Source organism: Salvelinus namaycush, chromosome 19, assembly GCF_016432855.1.
Source record: "Salvelinus namaycush isolate Seneca chromosome 19, SaNama_1.0, whole genome shotgun sequence".
In the NCBI taxonomy this organism is placed as follows: domain Eukaryota; kingdom Metazoa; phylum Chordata; class Actinopteri; order Salmoniformes; family Salmonidae; genus Salvelinus; species Salvelinus namaycush.
In genome coordinates, this window is record NC_052325.1 from 37,809,747 (window position 1) to 37,831,788 (window position 22,042).

Genomic DNA, 22,042 nt, shown 5'->3' on the forward strand with positions numbered 1-22,042 from the left:
ACTCCACAAGCGGAACCCACTTCAGTAACGCTCCAGTGTTGTTGTGTGTAGTCTGACGTGGGCCTAATCCTCATCCTCTCTGTGGGTCACCTCCACAACAGCCAGAAGGTCAAGCTCATTCTAATACTCCACCATCTGGAATATCTTTGAAGTAGCATGTTGCAAGAGGCATCAACAAACACTCACCAGCATTAACCAATATGGCTGCATGGAATGCCACTGAATTGTCATTAAAAGTCATTTAGTCAGGAGTCAGGTAAGGACAACAGTCCAACTTCTCATCAGAATACATAAGCGACTCACATTAACGGCAGTGAGACAACTTTTGCGATGGGACTCTTCTTTAGAAATTGATTGGGCTGAAATTATACAGTATCAACATAATCCTTTAGAATCTACCTCTTGCTCTGGGTCATCATTCAGCTGATGAAATCGTCTCTTCACTATGCAGCCTGAGGAGGTGATCCCTGGCCGATAATGGCTGATCACTGGCCGTTACCCCACTCTCCAAGGGTGTCTCAGGGGGGGTGGGATATGCAAAAATCACATTTCCATTTCACACCACACACTTGTACAGGTTACACACTTGTACATATTGTATGTGAAACAGGACAAATATAAGCACCCCCTCCCCCTATTTTAGGTGACACTGATCTGGGAGGCAGCCTATGGAGGATAGAAGACAAGGGGTTTTATGAATCCAGCACAGCAGCAAGAAAGGCTCTTTTAACCCTTATATCTCTATGATGGAGAAAATATATCTCATATAAAATGTATTATGACCAATGGATAAAAAGGCGCCAAAACACTATGTTAACTCACATCACCTTGATATGCTGTGATAGAAAACTCCTTACTATATTGATATAATCACTCTCCAGTTCACCCAGAATCATAGGCGGAAATCCCAGGGGGGACGGGGGGGACACGACCCCGCCATCCTGGGAAAAATATGATTTGTCCCCCCCAATATATCACTGTAAACATAACTATGTAATTTCAATAATATTAATAATACGCAATGAAAGCACTTGTGCTGATTATAGACACTTAATAGCGCGTTTTTAAGTTTCACAAGATTGCGACCCCCCCGCCCTTTTCCTCACAATGATTTGATCCACTGCCAGTTCTTTAGCCTGCAAGGTAATAGAGGGTTCGTATCTACTGTCCGAAAGGCACTCAATGTACGTAACTGACGTGAGGTAATCCAGTCAATCGCGCCATAGCAATGTATATATTTTTTTAATGTTGCAGGGTTCACACACTAGCTGAATTTGCAGAGCTAGCGCGCAAACTAAAGCAAACATTAACTATCAAGCTAGCTAGTACCTATTCCATTTATGTGGCGTCGTCAAAGATGGAATATTTGCTATCGTCAGTTTATTCCAAGATTAGCATGCAGCTGTAGTGCTTCAAAGTCCCTGTGATGAGGTTAGCGATAAACTGAAGTCCAAACTGAACAGAACTACACTCTCTTATACCATTGTCTTAAATATATTTAATGGTCTCGTTGCAAAAGCTAAATTGTCGCTAGTGATTCTTTTCTTTTTTTCACCTTTATTTAACCAGGTAGCAAAGATTATAGCAAACACCTCAGAAACGGAATTGGTGCTCGCTAGCTTTGCAAATTCAGCTATTGTTGGAAGCCTGCCAATATGAAACAAACTATGTTAAAATTTCAAAACGTTGCAGCATGTGTTGTGTAAATGTGTGTGTGTGCAGCCAGCCAGGTAGAAACATGTCAGAAAAAAGTAAAAAGACGGACATCAGAGTATTTTTCAGTACACCAAAACGCATAGTAAGAACTAGTAGCCTAATATCTCAAAGACGAGTTGATAAAATGTTCATAAGAAAGAAGTGAAATGCTAATGGAAATGTTTCACAATGATGTCATTAGGCAGAGCAGGCAACAGATGGCACACAGACAGCAGAGCTGGGGACAGATATGCAGGGACAGATTGGCAGAGACAGGGAGTCTCAGGTAAGTTTGTTGAGTCTTTGTTTGGCAACATTATGAAAGGTTCTCAATTTTTTTGATTTGTAAAATAGGGACATAATTGGAAAATGCCATGGATACCCTCACTCTCAACTTAAACTGGTGACTAAACTAAGATTTGTTTAAGGCAATGGTATTGCTGTTGTGATTAATTGTGTTGTTTTGGGTACCGGTAGTTAGGAGTACAGCAAACACCTTATTTATTTTCTAGGAGACAGACTGTGAGGGTGGTGAAAGGGAAAGAGCCAAGGAGAGAGACTTCAGAGGACAGTGTCACAGCCACGGCAGGACCAGGTGTCACCCTTGTTGCCAGCAGCACCAGTATAGGGGACAGTGGCACAGCCACAGCAGGACCAGGTGTCACCCTTGTTGCCAGCAGCACCAGTATAGGGGACAGTGGCACAGCCACAGCAGGACCAGTTGTCACCCTTGTTGCCAGCAGCACCAGTATAGGGGACAGTAGCACAGCATCGTCCAGCTACCTCAGTGATGGCACAAAACCATATCAGTCACACCCACAATTTATAGAACCGCAAACTCTTGCCAACAGAGTGTTGACGTTTCAAGAGAGATGGTTTCGCGATTTCCCCTGGCTACATTATAATCCATCAATAAAAGGAGTGTTGTGTTTTCACTGTAGCCAAGGGTTTTCAAGCCAGCCATCTTTTGGCCAAAGAGCAGATGCTGCCTTCATTAGTGCAGGATTTAGGAACTGGAGAAAAGCCATTGAAAAATTCACAGCACATCAAAACTGCCAAACCCACCGCCACTTTGTAACTGTAACAGCACACCAGCTAAATCCAATCAGTGTCCAGTTATCCAGCGCGTGGGGTAAACAGCAGGAGGACGCAAGGCATGGCTTGATGAAAATTGTTAGTTCGGTGCGGCATGTAGCAAGACAGGGACAAGCCTTTAGAGGCCACACGGATGATAGTGGGAATTTATACCAGCTTTTGAAACTCAGGGCAGAAGAGGATGATCCCATTTTACTGAAGTGGTTAACAGAGCGTACCACAATGTACACAGGCCCCAAAGCACAGAATGAAATTCTGAACATCATGGCCAATACAGTCATTCGAGGCATTGCAGCTGAGATTAGGTCTCTTCCGATTGTACAATTTTCATTAATTGTTGATGGTACTCAAGATGTCTCTGGTGCTGAACAGGAGAGTGTCTGTCTGCGTTATGTTGACCATGACCTTGTCCCTCACGAGGAGTTTATTGGGCTATACAGGGTGTCGGAGACAACAGGCGAGGGCATTGCGAAAGTGGCAACTGAAGTGTTGTTGAGGCTCAATTTGCCCATGTCTGGCTTACGTGGGCAGAGTTACGATGGTGCCTCAAACATGGCAGGAAAATACACTGGTGCACAGGCAATTGTGAGGAGGCAGCAGCCATTAGCCCTCTATGTCCATTGTGGAGCACACTGTGTAAATCTGATTACACAGGCTGGCTGCTCAGCCTCCCCACTGATCCGGGATTCCCTTTCTTGGGTCCATCAGTTAGGTGTCCTCTATGGCCAGTCAGGAAAGTTTAAGAGCATGTTTGAATCAATTGCCACGTCCAAAGATACACATCTGAACACCCTGAAACCCCTATGTCCAACAAGGTGGACTGTGCGGAATACTGCTATTAGAGCTGTGCTAGGGCAGTATGAGCGGGTACTCAGCAGCCTAGAGGAGATGGCAAAAACTGCATCCAAGACAGCTTCAACTGCCAGTGGCTTATTCGAGCACTTCAGCAAAGGCAAGACTGTGTTGGGCCTCACACTTGCCTCTGCTGTTCTTGGAGAGCTTGAATGTCTAAACATTTCACTGCAGAAGAAAACTCAGACTGTCTCTGGTATGCAGGCTGCAGTCGAGTGTGTGCGGTCATCTCTTAGGGGCAAGAGAAATGACGAAAGCTACCTTGCACTGTATGAGAAAGCTTGAAGAGTTGAGACACTGACTGAAGGATATTTTGTTTGATTATTTGGGTTTTTCATTGAAGTAGTTATTTTGCTTTTAGAACTGTACTTATTTTAAGCTTTTTGTTCTTGTAAAGATATTGTAGTAGACTCAAGCCAGGTGCACATATTTAATGACTATATAAATGTATCACAAAGTCAAATTAAAAGGTAAATTCAATACGGAGACCAACTTTGTGATGGTTCTCAATGGAGATTCTTTACGATGAGATCACACCATGTTCATTGTATTTATGAAAACTGCTCCCATACAGTGTACAGTACCATTGCTGCCTACTGGCCTTTCTTGATATTGCTGGTTGTAAGTACGAATACCTGCATACATACTGGACTGATAAGGAACACTGCTATAACTATTATTAGTAGTAGTATTATAATGATTTAAACAAGTTGGGACAACCCTTCAGTTAACTACTGTACCTAACAATTATCCAGTAGTAGTGATTATGGTCCCTCAATATACATTTAACATATTACAACGTAGGCTGTGTTACAGCACTACTTTTGGTGTCCCCCTCAGGAATTGCTCCTGAGAAAATTTCATGTAATTGTCCCCTCCAAGGTTGATATCAGATTTTCGCCCCTGCCCCATACTGCTTTTATTTATTTACTTTTCTGCTCTTTTGCACACCAGTATCTCTACTTGCACATGATCATCTGATGATTTATCACTCCAGTGTTAATCTGCTAAATTGTAATTATTCGATTTATTGCCTACCTCCTCATGCCTTTTGCACACATTGTATATAGATTCTCTTTTTTTCTACCATGTTATTGACTTGTTTATTGTTTACTCCATGTGTAACTCTGTGTTGTTGTCTGTTCACACTGCTATGCTTTATCTTGGCCAGGTCGCAGTTGCAAATGAGAACTTGTTCTCAACTAGCCTACCTGGTTAAATAAAGGTGGGGGGAAAAAATAGAAAAAAAAAAGTTAGGTAAATACCAATTGAAATAGGACATTAATTAAACCGGTTTATAATTGACTTTCAGATTATCCATAAACTAATTTACTCTGCATTCATTGAAATAACATTTAAATTGTTTTTGTGCTTTTGTGCTTTTGATTTTGTTCACTGCATTACCAAATAAATGAGTTTCATTTTCCATTTTATATCAATTAGATATGACATGTTGCTTAGCATATAGGTACAAAACACATACACCAGGTGCAAGAAATGGGATACATAGGCATAATTCAATAATATAATATCAAAAGTCTAATGTATATAATCAATATATCTCATCACTGAGACAGAACATAAAACATATTTTGAGTTATAATTCTGTTGTGTGCAAATAATTGGAAATCAATCACTCAACTACAACAACTGTAGCAGGTACAATTTTAATGTCCAACTAAGGAAGGTACAAATAAGTCATTTTTATGACAGTATTATTCACAGATTTTCATTTTATGGGTTTATACAACATAAAACTGTTTAATTAAATATGTATATGTATGCATACACTCAACCAGACAAATAAATTATATTTGTCTCCTTACAAAAAGTGAGTTTTACATACATGGCATGTGAAACCCATAATAAGCACACAACAACAAGAAGGTACTTCCTTGGCACGATAGTTGACCACTCCTTCAGCCCGATAATGATCCATCCCAGTGGTACTGTAAATGCATCACACTAACACATCTCACTGCATTGAGTCATGCTTATGACCTCCCTCTGACCTCTGATTTGGATAGACAAGTCCTTGGTAAAGCCAACCTGGGGCAACATGTTGGTCCGAGCAGGGACCGTGGTGGTAGACTACAATGGTGGTGCTAGTGGTTGAGGTTTTTTAAACTTGCTTTGCATCCACACTCTGCGCATTACAACTTTCTTCCCTCTGTTCACCTGAAGTCGCCTATCCTCCAGATTCTGAATTTCTTCCAAACCAGCATTGGAAAATAAACTGTGAACTTCATCTGTGGAAAGAGTAACATAATAATACCATCACACATTACCACCACTAAATTATTTGACATTAGATTTGAAATAATGTCTACACACAATATTCACAGAGACTTTTGAATCATTTTACCTTTTGTGAAGAAATAAACACAAGTTCCATCTCCCCTTGAGTAGAAATTCTCTGACAAGCATTGACCTGTTGATCAGAGAAAAGATCTCACTGTCATTATTAACAAATAGCCACTTTGGACAATAAAATGTATTCACTACTAAGTATAAACTGCCTACCTATTTCAAATGATTATGATCTGCTGTTTTTCCCCTTTTAATTATATTTATTTCCTCTGTAAAGTGTATACTTTGTGAAAATGCACTTTATCTAAAGTTAAGATTAGAATGGCACCTTTTTTAAACCGTAGTTGTGATAGGTCATATCTGCCATAATCCCGGAAGAGGAGTATCCCTCCGGGTTTCAGGAATTGAGACAACCGGGTCACAACTCCTTGGACTCTGTCAATGAAATCAATCAAATGACAAACAAACCAATCAATTAATCAGTTCCCTTCTCAAAACAACGTTTGAATTTGCAAAGGTATGATACACAAAATTGGGCAGTCGACGCAAAACTGCATAAGGACAGTAAGACACATTTTCAGAGATGTTCATTTTATCATTCCAGAGCAAGGCTTCCCAGGAAATTAACATATACAGTACTGTACAAGCTATAAGGCTTTGCAAGGGAGAAAAGGTGTAAGAATTTGACTGTACTCTCCTCCCCAATATGTTAGCTGTTCAAATGTACAGTAGCATCTCAGCTAACATACAGTGCACTCAGAAATGATTCAGACCTCATGACTTTTTCCAGATTTTGTTACGTTTCAGCCTTATTCTAAAATGTATTACGTTGTTTTTTCCCGCTCATAAATCTACATCTTTGTCATTATGGGGTATTGTGTGTAGATTGATGAAATATTTTGTTTTAGAATAAGGCTGTAATGTAACAAAATGGGTAAAAAGGGAAGAGGTCTGAATACTTTCAGAATGCACTGTATGTGATGTCTGACAGAAAGTTAGTGAGCATATTTCAAAATCACACAGTTATACACCCACAGAAAATGCCTGCAGTAGAAGCCTTTTGACTTTGTCTTATTATGTGACTGATAAATACAGTAACAAGCTGCTTCTAATGACTGAAGCGGATCAGCAATCAATGGCCCATTGTAGAGACAATATGCTCCATGATACTCCTGGCACTACACTCAATACTCACTTAGAGCTCAATAACAACCTGAACCATTAAAGATTTTACACAGGAGGTACTGAGATGAAACCCCAGGACAGTACCAACTTACCTCTACATCAAATATAAAATGAAAAGTGATGGAATACAGGAAAATCTATTACGGCTTGCTGTGAGAGCTGGCTGGCAGCCAGCCCATATCCATAATTCTAATCAGCTGCAATCTTCAGGGGCCTCAGTATGAAGTGAAATGTCACTGTTTGTTACAAAAAGCAAGCATCCAAGTACCCAGAGCAAATGGATCTGCAGTTAGACTTAATGCCATTTTGAAGTGAATCATAAATAGACTGTGAATAGGCACATACAGTACTGTATGAGGGGAAAGGGGGATACCTCGTCAGTTGTACAACTGAATGCATTCAACTGATGTGTCTTCTGCATTTAACCCAACCCCTCTGAAACAGAGAGGTGCGGGAGGCTGCCTTAAATCATCAGCCACGTCATTGGCGCCAGGGGAGCAGTTGTTGTTGGGGATTAACTGCCTTGCTCAGGGGCAGAACAACAGATTTTTACCTTGTCGGCTCGGGGATTCAATCCAGCAACCTTTCGGTTACTAACCCAACACACCTACCTGCCAGGCTCCCATATTCTGTGCTACTTTTAAATGGATGGGGTTAGCTACATGAACAGCACACCAGAGCTTACATCCTAAACTGATCTCAGTCAGAATGCCATTTCAATGGGTATTTTGCTTACTCACTTGCAACTGCCTTATCATACAAAACATTTGCAATTAGCAAATGCATATAATCTGTATAAATAAACCCAGAATGTTCTTGATTCAAAACACACACGTTAGTACAAAATAGCATATCCTCAGTGTGAGAGAAGGCCTGTTTTTGGAGGGTGGAGAGAGTTAGATTAGTAATGACATTCAGACAAAGCATGGGGAGGTGATAAATGAGAGTTGGCGCTCCTGCCTTTGTCTCCTAAACATCACCTACCGCTCGGGGTGAATTGAGGACAGCACGAAGACCAGCAGAATAACATCCAGGCTCAGTGGAGGGAACGGAAAGGAGCCCACCTCGTCACAGACGTCCTGAACAAAGGCGTGACACACAGACTGGTCATAGTCTGGGTGGTCCTACATGGGGAAAAAGAGGGGACTAAGTGGCCTCTGATTCCAAATAGCACAATGATATCAATATGTTAACAATTAAACTCATTAATTGGTTAAATGTAGTGGATAGCTTAAAACCTACTGTTGAGCTCTTATGATGGCAATTTGGATTTCTTAAAATTCTTGCTTAATTCACACAAAAAAATGGCCCTGAATGTATTAACAAGCTCCTCAAAGACATTTAAAAAATTTTTTTAAAGTATTTTATTTAACTTGGCAAGTCAGTTAAGAACACATTCTTATTTACAATGACGGCCCCCTTGATCAGGGGCAGAACGACAGATTTTTACCTTGTCAGCTCGGGGATTCGATCTAGCAACCTTTCGGTTACTGGGCCAACGCTCTAACCACAAGGCTACCTGCCACCATAACAAATTCTACAGTTAGTTACGAAACCAATATGGCGCTGCATTGGATAGGAGCTGTCTTACTAACGCTTTCTTAACGCTGATCGTAATTTTAAAAAAAAACTTATTTCTCCGCCATCATTTCCTATGACCGGAAACAGATTCTGGACACCTCGATTTCGAAAGAGAGGCAGGCGAGGCGGCATCCTGACGAGACTACGTCTGTAAGCAAAAAGACCGCCATTGCCCTCTGTTCTATTGGCGAACATGCAATCACTGGAGAACAAACTGGATGAGCTCCGTTCAAGACTATCCTATTAAAAGGACCTGAAAAACGGTAATATTCTATGTTTCTCAGAGTTGTGGCTGAACGAGGACATGGATAATATACATCTCACTGGTTTATCTATACATCTAGACCGGATGGCAGACTCGGGTAAGACGAAGGGAGGAGGGGTGTGTCTGTTTGTTAACAACAACTGGTACGCGATCTCTAATGTTAAGGAAGTCTCAAGTTATTGCGCGCCTTAGTTAGAATACCTCATGATAAGCTGCAGACTATTTACCAATTTATGTAATGTTTTTTCCCCGTAGCTGTCTATTTACCACCACAGTCCGATGCTGGCTTTAAGACCAAGCTGTATAGGGCCATAAGCAAAAAATAAAATAAAAATACATCCACTGGCGGCGTTTCTCATGGCCAGTGATTTTAATGCAGGGAAACTGAAATCCTTTTAACTAAATTTTTACCAGTGTCACCTGTGCAACTAGAAGTGACAAAACTGTAAATCACTTTTACTCCACATACAAAAATGCATACAAGGCCCTCCAAGCCCTCCATTTGGCAAATTAGACCACAACTCTATCCTCCTGCTTCCTGCTTACAAGCAAAAACTCAAACAGGAAGTACCGGTGACGCGCTCAATACGGAAGTGGTATGATGAAGCAGATGCTAAGCTACAGGACTGTTTTGCTAGCACTGACTGGAATATGTTCCGGGATTAATCCAATAACATTGAGGAGTTTACCACATCAGCCACCAGCTTCATTAATAACCAGAACCAGAAGCCATGGATTACAGGCAATATCCACACTGAGCTGAAGGCTAGAGCTCCCGCTTTTAAGGAGCGGGACACTAATCCGGACGCTTATAAGAAATCCCGCTACGACCTCCGACGAGCCGTCAGGCAAAGCGTCAATACAGGACTAAGATTGAATTCTACTACGCTGGCTCTGAGGCTCAACGGATGTCGCACGGCTTGCATACTATCACGAATTACAAAGGGAAACCTAGCCGCCAGCTGCCCTATGCCGCGAGCCTACCAGACGAGCTAAATGCCTTTTATGCTCGGTTCCAGGCAAGGAACACTGAACAATGCATGAGTGCACCAGCTGTTCCGGACGATCTCGCTCTCTGTAGCCAATGTGAGTAAGACCTTTAAACAGGATAACAATTGCAAGGCCACGGGGCCAGACGGAATACCAGGACGCGCACTCAGAGCATATGTTGACCAGCTGGCAAGTGTCTTCACTGACATTTTCAACCTATCCCTCACCCAGTCTGTAATACCAACTTGTTTCAAGCAGACCACCATAGTGCCTGTGCCCAAGAACGCCAAGGTAACCTGCCTAAATGACTATCATCCCTGTATATAGCCAGGTTATTTTTACTCATTATTGTTATTTGTTATTCACTGTTTATGTATTCCTCGTGTCATTATTATACATTTTTCTTATCTTAAACTCTGCATTGTTGGAAAAGTACTCGTAAGAAAGTTTAAGAAGCATGTGATTTTTTTTTTTTTTTTTTGACAAACCTACATCGATTATGCATTATGTGAGAATGTAATTATTTTCATTATTAGAAGAAAAAGATCCCAAGGCATTAAAAACTATTGAACCACTCCCCCCTAAAACAAATAAGCAGTTGTGGCAAGACCTTATACTAAATCACCACTAAAAGGTGCATATAACTGAAGGCACCCGTAAACACACCAGTACTTTACAGTATAGTTTGAAATAATTACATAATTGAACTATTATGAGGTTGTTACTTCAAGCCAGCAATAGTATTACAAATGTGAACAAACTAGGTGTTTTCCTAGTGTTTCATGAGTAGATACGTAGCATTAATTGAGCAACATCATATTAAGCTCTTAAATAGACTTGGACAGGATTGCACCCATAAATCGCAAAGCAACTGACAACAGAGAAGGATAAATGTAACAACCTCTAATGAGGGCACACAGTCTGTTCCTAGTAGACTGCTCTAGTCTCAGATTAAAGATAAATGCTCTGCATCTCAAGGACTCTATGCAGTAATGTCAAGGACTGCTGGTCATGGCCATTTGATAAAAGACTGTAAATTACAAGAGCATCAAATGTCCACCAGGCCTCAAATCAAGCAAGGTGAGATGCCTAACATTTTGAGTAGAAGAGAAGGATAATGTGAAAAACAAGACAAACAAGTAGCTTGACCGTGATGTAATAACCTGTTTGGAATGATTAAATTTCGACCAGATTTCAACCTGTTTGTAATGATGTTATTTCACCCAGATTTCAACCTGTTTTCAATGTTTGTTTGTAAGAATCTTGTTTGGAAAATTGTATCTAGATCTTAAGAGAGCTTACCTTGACCAGCTGGACAGCACGAGGGGAAAAGTCACAGCAGTATAAGAATGCCCCTGTGTCTCTATAAGACAGCAACACAGATAGGGAACTTGTCAGCTTAATTTCATATCATTTTCACCACAAACACACCAATACAAAACAAAAAGGTAAAGTGCCTTCAGAAAGTATTCATAGTCCTTGACTTATTCCACATTTCGTTGTGTTTCAGCCTGAATTCAAAATTGAATAAATAGATCCTCACCCATCTATCTACACACAATACCACTAATGAAAGTGAAAAATAGCTTTTAGAAATGTTTGCAAATTTATTGAAAACGAAATACAGAAATATCTAATTTACATAAGTATTCACACCCCATAGTGTTCACCTATGGGGAATCATCTTTGGCAGCGATTACAGCTGTGAGTCTATGAGCTTTGCACAACTGGATTGTACAATATTTTCACACTATTCTTGTTAAATTCTTCAAATTTTGTCAAGTTGATCATTGCTAAAACTGCAATTTTCAAGTCACAAATTCAACTTTGTAACTGTTTTAAAGTCACCATTGGCCTCAGGGTGAAATCCCAGAGCAGTTTCCTTCCTCTCTAGCAACTGAGTAAGAAAGTACACCTGTATCTTTGTAGTTACTGGGTGCATTGATACACCAGCCAAAGTGTAATTAATAACTTCAACATGTTCAAAGGGATATTCAATGTCTGCTTTTTTTCTTACCCATCTACCAATAGGCGCCCTTCAATGCAAGGCATTTGAAAACCACCCTGGTGTTTGTAGTTGAATCTGTGTTTGAAATGCACTGCTCGGCTGAGGGACCTACAGATAATTGTATGTGTGGGGACCAGAGATGAGGTAGTCACTCAAAAATCATGTTAAACATGATTATTGCAGGGCCTCCCGGGTGGTGCAGGGGTCTAAGGCACTGCATCGCAGTGCAAGCTGTGCCACCAGATTCTGGGTTCGAGCCCAGGCTCTGTTGCAGCCGGCCGCGACCGGGAGGTCCATGGGGCGACGCACAATTGGTCCAGCGTCGTCCGGGTTAGGGAGGGTTTGGCCGTATCCTTGTCTCATTGCACACTAGCGACTCCTGTGGTGGGCCGGGCACAGTGCACGCATAACAAAGGGGTTGAATACTTACTGACTCAAGATTTTTATTTAATTCATTTGTAAAAATGTCAAAAAATATAATTCCACTTTGACATTATGGGGTATTATTGTGTGTTGGCCCGTGACACAAAATCTAAATGTAATCCATTTTAAATTCAGGCTGTAACACAACAAAACGTGGAAAAAGTCAAGGGGTGTGGAGTAGGGATACAAGTTAAGTGTATAATGACAGGTAGACTTAACTGTATAAGATCTACAGTAGCAATCAGTAAATATTTACTGATCAAAATAGCTCTTAATCACCCACCCAGCAGGGAGACTGAGGGACTAATACATTGGCTATCAGATAACATGCTTTCCATTTCATTGAAGAGTCATTCATAGGGTTATGCATGCAGTCCAAGGTTAAACACTTCCTACTCGTTACTTTCCTCTCCTAGCCTTGCCAAGTCCTCTGGACAAAATGTTCTATGCAAGATGACATCATGCTTTGGAACAGGTTGTCTGCATAACAAAGTAAAAATCAAAACATTTGCCTTCAAGAGAGACAATGTTATTCCAGAATAGTTTTTTTTATTTATTTTTTTATCTACCATTGAACACCACAGGTTCAGTTTGTGATGTCATGCATCAACACATTCTTCTGATCTGAGTGTATAACAATTTAAAAGACAATGAAACTAAATAAAATATATGTAATGATGTTGTACTTACTTAATAGAGCTGACAATAGGATACACACTGTTACCAGCCCCACATCCAACCTATGACAAAAATAACATTCTGTCAAAATAGACGACATTTGACTCAACTACTAGCCAGTGAAATCAACACCAAAGTTCTACCTACACAGAAGCATTCGAACTACATAATATATGAACAAGTGTGGGAGGTGAGGAATAAAAGCAAGATGAAAATACCTCTAAGATCCTGAAAGTTGCATGTTCGCCTGGGAAAGAGCTGGTCTGCCTGGCAGCCCCTGCAGTGTCTCTCCCATCTTGATTACCGGACTGCTGGCAATCACTAGTCAGTGGATCTATGTGCTGATGACTGGGTGCATGTTGCCGCTGCTGGCCCATCTCTTTCTCCCTGCCGGACACACCAGGCTCTGGGCATGGGGCACGCAGCCCGCACAGTCTCTCCTCAGTAGCACTGCTCTCTAGCCCCAAAGGAAGAAGCTCTGGGAACTCCAAGAACAGCCACTTGCGATCTTTAAAGAACTTGTCCTGGTGCATCTCATAAAAGCTGTCCCAGTATTTACAGGCGTCTATGTCATATTTGCCTTAGTGGGGGATGAAGAACAAAAACAAAATAAATATTTGTTTTCATACAATCAAAATTAAGAACATAATTTGCTAGGAACGTTTAGAAAAGGGCTACCTTGCTCTTCTAATGGAATGCGTAAGCTAGAATTATCGTCTGCCTTTTGTCTGGCTTTTTCTTTCTCTTCCTCAGACCATTTCACATGGTCCCTAAAACACAATAATGTCAACATGAACGTACTGTATGCTTGATCCAAAATACACTGCTGTGCCCTTTGACACAGCATATTATCAACTTCAGACTTCACATTGAAAGTTGCATTCAATCAAAATAATATATGTGCAAACGCATACCACATGTTATGCTGGAAGACGTCCTCAGGGTTGGTCAGAATCCTCGCTCCCAAAGGAGCGGGGGGTTGTCCCCATCTGCTGTTTAGTCTGCAGGGAACCCTGCCCCAAACCATAGCCACTGAGGCTAGGGAGAGGCGTCGTAATCCTCTCATTTAGACTATGGATTGGGAAAACCAGGCAAGAAACCAATCAATCCATTTTAATTATGGAATACTTAGCCCATTCAAATAGACTGTAAATGGTATTAAACATTACAAATCGGTGGTTCCGGCCCTGAATGCCGATTGGCTGACAGCAGTGGTATATCAGACCGTTTTTCCACGGGTATGACAAAACATTTATCTTTACTGCTCTAATTACGTTGGTAACCAGTTTATAATAGCAATAAGGTACCGCGGGGGTTTGTGGAATATGGCCAATATACCATAACTAAGGGCTGTGTCCAGGCACTCTGCAATGTGTTGTGCCTAAGAGCAGCCCTTAGCCATGGTATATTGGCCATATACCACACCCCTCATGCCTTATTGCTTAATTATACCATCGATTCACGAAGCTGTCTGCCGCCTGAATGGATTTTGCCGACGCTCCCCAAAATGTTCTGTCTAAACGCAAATACGCCTCCGCACGCGATACAGTTTTGGAAACACTTGGAATGTAACTTTCGTGTAAGCGAGAAATAATTTTTATACAAAATATACACTTATTGTGTGCAGTTTAGGAAAGTTGCACCTGGCCCTATTTTGAGAAACACAGGAAATGTGCAATGGAATGGTCCAATGGAAATGCAATCGCAAGTTAAGAGGATGTGTCGTAGCCGAGGCAATGTGTGAAAACAGCCGGTTGCATCTTTGCATCTGAAAGATTCTTTCTCGCTTATATGAAAGTTAAGTTCCAAAGGTAACCAAAACTATATCACAAGTGAGGCGTATTTTCGTTTAGACACAAAACGTCAGGATTAAACAGAGCGTCAGGATTGTAGTTCACGAGGGAGCCAGCTGTGATCAGTACCATCAGCTGAGAACTCAAGCGGGGCTGCCTGTAAACTAGGTATACCCCACTTGGGTTATTGAAAGCTACCCAAATTGTACCATCAAATTTTGATTAATCATAATGACAAGTCTGGGCAATTCCACAGTAACGGAATTGAGCTGAGACTCAGATTTTTCACTCAAAATGTACGCCAAACAAGGCCTCCCGGGTGGCGCAGTGGTCTAAGGCACTGCATCGCAGTGCTAGCTGTGCCGCTAGAGACTCTGGGTTTGAGCCCAGGCTCTGTCGCAGCCGGCTGCGACCGGAAGGCCCATGGGGCGGCGCACAATTGGCCTAGCGTCGTCCGGGTTAGGGAGGGTTTGGCCGGCAGGGATATCCTTGTCTCATCGCGCGCCGGGCGCAGTGCACGCTGACCAGGTCGCTAGGTGTACGGTGTTTCCTCCAAAACATTGGTGCGGCTGGCTTCCAGGTTGGATGCGCGCTGTGTTAAGAAGCAGTGCGGCTTGGTTGGGCTGCGTTTCGGAGGACGCATGGCTCTCGACCTTCGCCTCTCCCGAGTCCGTGCGGGAGTTGTAGCGACAAGACAGTAACTACTTTTTTTAAATTAAATGTACGCCAAACAAAAACCATTGATTTCAAAGTTTAACAAATCACAACGACTACTTTTAACAATTTAAAAACTTAAAATTTTACAAAAACACATTTACCAGAAGAACTGTGCAGATGCAAATTTGGTAACAGAATTTCGGTAAAATCTTCCTCCATTTTTTTGTGTTCATGTTTCCCAAAAACTGAAATATCTTCTCCAAATTCAAATTCAACAATGTCTGCAGAAAGAATGGGGTGTCAGCTATGACATGGCAAATTTACTATTTAATGAACTACAGTTAGTGGATTTACACCCGGTAATGGCATTGCAGTAACAGAATTTAAATATGGGTCCCTGATCTACACAGAAATGCATAATTATGGATATAAAATGGCATTCTCTTCATGGTGAAGTATCCTAAAAAGGTACACAAAAAGGTATAAATATGTAATATCATCCATATTTGGGTACTATTCTACACACTGGCTGTTTTAATGAGCTAGAGCTGCCCCCAAATAAGAACAAATTTGGTTGGTCTGGACAGTCTAGGTTTCACATGTTTGGACATCAAAATACAGCATAGAGCTCAGTAGAGTACAGTACAATACAGAACAGTAGAGTTCAGTACAGTATAGTAAAGTAGATTATATTGTACCCGACTAGTACTGTGAACCGTACTGAACTCTACAGTACTGTACTGATCTATACACTACTTTTCCTTACTGTACTCTATTCTATTGTGCTTACTGTACTGAACTATTCTCCACTTTACTCTACTGAACTATACTAATTTTCTTTAGTGTACTACACTGTAGCCTAATGGTTAGAGCATTGGGCCAGTAACCGAAAGGTTGGTGGATCGAATCCTCGAGCCGACAAGGTCAAAATCTGTCGTTCTGCACCTGAGCAAGGCAGTTAACCCACTGTTCCCCGGGTGCAGAAGACGTGGATGTCGATTAAGGCAGCCCCCCGCACCTCTCTGATTCAGAGGGGTTGGGTTAAATGCTGAAGACACATTTCAGTTGAAGGCATTCATTTGTACAACTCCCTTTCCCTAATATACTTTTCTTTACTGTACACTATGAATTCCCATTTTAGCCAATTCAATTGCAGAAATTCCGTTATCGATTTTTCTGACATTCCGTTACCAATTTGGAAACAGAATTTTTAGATTTAATAACTTAACTCAGAAACAAAGTTAATATCAGTAAAAACATTAACTAATTGATGGGTCTACCTTTACTTGTTACTTCTGTTAACTCTCATTATCCTCACTCTAGGGAGAGAAATTTGTAAATATCTTAAAGATATGTTGGGTTTTGGTAACGGAATTTGAAGGCACAAGGCAAAGTTTCTTAAACTTACAGAAGGCAGAGAAATTTCTTCAATACTAAATATACCTGTTGATATTAGTTGGCAGGGGTCTTTACTTCAATATTATTGTGTTATTTATAATAACTTTTAGGAATTTTCCCTGGTAGATATTTTATAAAGACCTCTTTCCCATCTGTTTGACCAGAAATCAAAGCCTTAGCTTTTTCCAAATTTTTGGGGATTCATTTTTTTGGGGGAAAAGTATTCAGACCCCTTGACATTTTGCACATTTTGTTACGTTACAGCCTCATTTTAAAATGTATTAAACGTTTTCCTCAATCTACACACAATACCCCATAATGACAAAGCAAAAACTGGTTAAGATTTTTTTGCAAATGTATATAAAAAAATACAACAGAAACACCTTATTTACATAAGTATTCAGACCCTTTGCTATGAGACTCGACATTGAGTTCAGTTACATCCTGTCTCCATTGAACATCCTTGTGATGTTTCTACAACTTGATTGGAGTCCACCTGTGGTAAATTCTAGTTATTGGACATGATTTGGAAAGGCACACACCTGTCTATATAAGGTCCCACAGTTGACAGTGCATGTCAGAGCAAAAACCAAGCCATGAGGTTGAAGGAATTGTCCATAGAGCTCCAAGACAGCATTGTGTCGAGGCACAGATCTGGTGAAGGGTACCAAAAATTTCTGTAGCATTGAAGGTCCCCAAAAACACAGTGGCCTCCATCATTCTTAAATGGAAGAAGTTTGGAACCACCAAGACTTTTCCTAGAGCTAGCCGCCCGGCCAAACTGAGCAATCGGGGGAGAAGGGTCTTGGTCAGGGAGGTGACCAAGAACCCGATGGTCACTCTGACAGAGCTCCAGAGTTCCTCTGTGGAGATGGGAGAACATTCCAGAGGGACAACCATCTCTGCAGCACTCCACAAATCAGGCTTTTATGGTAGAGTGGCCAGACGGAAGCCACTCCTCAGTAAAAGGCACATGACAGCCGGCTTGGAGTTTGCCAAAGGGCACCTAAAGGACTCTCAGACCATGAGAAACAAGATTCTCTGGTCCGATGAAACCAAGATTGAACTATTTGGCCTGAATGCCAAGCATCACGTCTGGAGGAAACCTAGCACCATCCTTACGGTGGAGCATGGTGGTGGCAGCATCATGCTGTGTGGAATTTATTCAGCGGCAGGGACTGGGAGACTAGTCAGGATCGAGGGAAAGATGAACGGAGCAAAGTACAGAGATCCTTGATGAAAACCTGCTCCAGAGCGCTCAGGACCTCAAGACTGGGGCGAAGGTTCACCTTCCAACAGGACAAGGACCCTAAGTACACAGCCAACACAACGCAGAAGTGGCTTTGGGACAAGTCTCTGAATGTCCTTGAGTGGCCCAGCCAGAGCCCGGACTTGAACTCGATCTAACATCTCTGGGGAGACCTGAAAATAGCTGTGCAGCGACGCTCCCCATCCAACCTGACAGAGCTTGAGAGGATCTGCAGAGAAAAATGGGAGAAACTCCCCAAATACAGGCAGCCAAGCTTGTAGTGTCATACCCAAGAAGACTCGAGGCTGTTCTTCAACAAAGTACTGAGTAAAGGGTCTGAACACTTGTGTGTGTGTGTGGGGGGGGGGAGGTTATACATTTGCAAACATTTCTAAAAAACAGTTTTTGCTTTGTCACTATGGGGTATTGTGTGTAGATGGATGAGGGGGGGACTATTTTATCCATAGAATACAGCTGTAACGTAACAAAATGTGGAAAACGTCAAGGGGTATGAATACTTTCCAAATGCACTGTATGCCTTAATAAAAAGTAGACTCAGATTTCTTTTGACACCTAAATTGACATGCTCCTATGACCTTCACATCTGGTTGCTCTTGGGGTCCTTTTACATGGAAATGACTGTCTCTTGAGTGATCAAAGATTGATTTTCTACAAAGAGGGGAAATGACAAGACTCCACTTCCTCTCTGGATGAACCATAAACTCAGAAATAATAACAAACGGAAGTAGCTGGGAAAGGATGAAACTACACATTAGGGGAAAGTGATCAAAGCAAGTATTGAAACCCAAATTAAACTATACAATTACATTAAACTGTTAATTAGACACGAAAGGACATTGCCATAGGTTGTTTACTTTATCAGTGGCATATCTCTCTATCACGACTTTGAAGTATACCCTCAAGAACTGCACATACCAGCATGCAGCAGTGCATTTAAGAAACCCACGCGACTGCAACACTTCTTTGAAATGCTTTTACAACTAGTTGGATGTTCAGGAAAATCTTAAATTCTAACTAATATTGGACCCAGAGTGTAAAATCTAAGATTGTTTGCTTGTTAGATATGAACTTCATAAGGAAGGAAGTTGATAGTCTCGTTCAACACATACTGCTAGCTAGCTAACATAATTGAGCTAGCTATAAAAGAACGGCTAACATCACCGTGGTCAGCTGATGCTAAGGACACGTCATTTTAGCAGTCATGATTGTTAGTTATGCCCATTTAATTACCATTCTCTAAAGGACCAGGTCTGTGTAGACGTAAATTAACCAATGAAATGGTTGGAGTATCGAATACCGGCGTGGATAACAATTGAACTCTGCTTACCTTGCTTTGTTATGGCCACACTGGTGTTCTTGGGTTGTCACTAGTTACCACAGCCACAAAGTCAAAATTGGCTATATTTAAAAAAAAATCTGCGTTAGTCTTCATTTAAGGTCAAGATTAGGCATAGGGCTAGCAAAGCATTGTGGTTAGGTTTAAAATCAGATTTTAAGAAGATACATTGTAGAAATAGGCGGGGTTTAGACATAATTATGACTTGGCTATGCTGGTAACTAGTGAAGACCTTGTTTTTGGTGGAGTGGACAAGCCCCTGTGCATTGAGCGCCCTCTAATGATGACTCAGCTAAAAGGGAACCATTTTGCTGCATATCTGGACCATTGATTTAGAGCCATTTTTCTATGCTGACACTTTGTCAAGACTCAACTTGAAGATTGTTGTTAAAGGCTTTTATTCTTTAACTCCAGGACAGCAAAGACTTAACCAAAGTCTGGACCAAGTCCTCATTGACTTTTTTTTGCACTAACTCTCTTGCACTGACTGATTCTATGCACACACACCAGACTACCCACATACTCACACTGACACAATAATGCACGCATACACACACACTTTCACGCTCACCACATACGCTGCAGCTACTGTCTATCTATCCTGTTGCCTAGTCACTTTGCCCATACCTATAATGAGTCTCCCGAGTGGCGCATTGGTCTAAGGCACTGCATCACAGTGCTAGAGGTGTCACTACAGACCCTGGTTCGATTCCAGGCTGTATCACAACCAGCCGTGATTGGGAGTCCCTTAGAATATTGTGCTGGACACAGCATGGTAAGGGTTTGGCCGGGGTAGGCCGTCATTGTAAATAAAAATTTGTTCTTAACTGACTTGCCTAGTTAAATTAAAAACAAATATATATTTAAGTGTATATGTTTAGTACATGTCTACCTCAATTATCCCGTACCCCTGCACATCAACTCTGTACTGGTACTCCCTGTATATAGCCGTGTTGTTTTTACTCGTTATACACTGTGTATTTATTCATTGTATCACTTTATATATATTTTCAAATTTATCTTACCTTTAACTCTGCATTGTTGGAAAAGGACCCGGAAGTAAGCATTTTACTGTTAGTCTACGAAGCATGTGACATAAAATGTGATTGTAAAATCCACAATGACTTATGAAAGTGGGAGGATTTATTTAGAAAATGGTCAGTGTTGCTACAGTATGTATAGCCCTTGATGACTCATAGTTCCATTACATTACACATAATAATCATTGGAGAAGGCATATTCTGTATGGGGGAGTTTTGTTAAGAGCCCTGACGCTTGGTCTGAATATTAACACGCATCGCTTGCGGTACGGTTTTTGGAAGAATAAGGACCTTATCTTTCATATAAGCAATAAATACTTTTCAAAAAACAAAATATTAAATTAATACACACCTTTTATAGTGTTAGGGTTAGTGTAACCACAAGGCCATATTTCCATGTTTTGGCGTGTTTACAGAAGACCTGTGTTAATAATTAGTTATCTAGCATGCTCCGAACACCGGTGTGTAACAAGAAGTCCGCCAGAACCGTGTTGTCACTGAAAAATACTCAGCTGCAACTGTGATAAATGCAATTGTGTGTTTTTTTGCGTTTGTGAAATTATTTTAATGTGATATGAAAATAAAGGGCTTTATGTTTCTAGAACCGTAATGCAATTCAGAATTGATTCACGTTTAGATGGAGTATTTGGCTGCCAGAGCCAGTCTACCTCTGAAAATGAAGGAGTAATGGTAATTAAGAGTATATCTTGGGCTACAGTAGGTAATGTGTACATTTTATTTTCAAACTACATTATATGGCATTGTTATTATGCTGCATTACATGACTACCATCAGGAACTACTGTAGGTTTACTTATTTTGGATGCAACGAAACCACACCTGACTTTACATCCGTCAAATCCCATGCAGTCGCATTAAAGTTCATGCAGCCGCGTTACAAGTTCAAACACTTGAATGCATAATGTATTATTGTCTAGCCTACACCTCGATTAGATAGGCTATTAATCCCCCCATTCAAATTAACATGAAAACATGCATTAGCCTGTCATTATTTCTATCATCGATAGCGCCTACACTTTCTTTCGCTGTTTCGGACTTCTAACGCGGTAGGAATAATAAGGAGGGGACTTGCGGGTGATTCACAGTTCGATATAGTGAAGGAGTTTTCCATCACAGCTCATCGAGATGATGTGAGTTAACATAGTGTGTTGTCCTAGCATTGTTGTTCTAGCAATTCCTGCTTGACAAATTGCTCTTTGCTAAGAAGTTGTTTGTTTCTTTTTTAAACAATCACAGTAATTGTTGCCCAGATAAAAGAACGTATGCATTGGACCGTTAAGCATATTAAGTATGCTGCTGCTATAGTGTGTCAAAGCCTTTTGTGCATGTCAGTTTCAGATGCAGGTGTCTTTGACAGGCATTGTCTTTAACTGTCACAACAAATGTATTACTGAGAAACACAAATAATCCCCCAAAAAAAGGATGTCTAGATGGCTCAGCTGGTTG

The 22,042-nt window shown here is 41.0% G+C and overlaps 1 protein-coding gene across 4 annotated transcripts; it reads right to left on the reverse strand.

The window, feature by feature from the left end:
- Positions 1-5,293: 5,293 nt before the first annotated feature.
- Positions 5,294-19,766, reverse strand: mettl8 (methyltransferase like 8). Of its 4 annotated transcripts, XM_039014947.1 has the most exons (11): positions 19,528-19,766; positions 15,694-15,813; positions 13,997-14,153; positions 13,761-13,852; positions 13,301-13,662; positions 13,095-13,144; positions 11,276-11,336; positions 8,122-8,261; positions 6,281-6,387; positions 6,008-6,073; positions 5,294-5,891 (listed from the first exon to the last, which is right to left on the reverse strand). In XM_039014947.1, the coding sequence occupies exons 3-11, from the start codon at positions 14,146-14,148 to the stop codon at positions 5,734-5,736; spliced, it is 1,188 nt and encodes a 395-aa protein (XP_038870875.1). In that variant the 5' UTR covers positions 14,149-14,153; positions 15,694-15,813; positions 19,528-19,766; the 3' UTR covers positions 5,294-5,733. The 4 variants fall into 4 exon arrangements, with proteins under 4 accessions (XP_038870875.1, XP_038870872.1, XP_038870873.1 ...); XM_039014944.1 differs by lacking the exon at positions 15,694-15,813; XM_039014945.1 differs by lacking the exons at positions 15,694-15,813; positions 19,528-19,766 and adding an exon at positions 19,431-19,519.
- Positions 19,767-22,042: the final 2,276 nt, after the last annotated feature.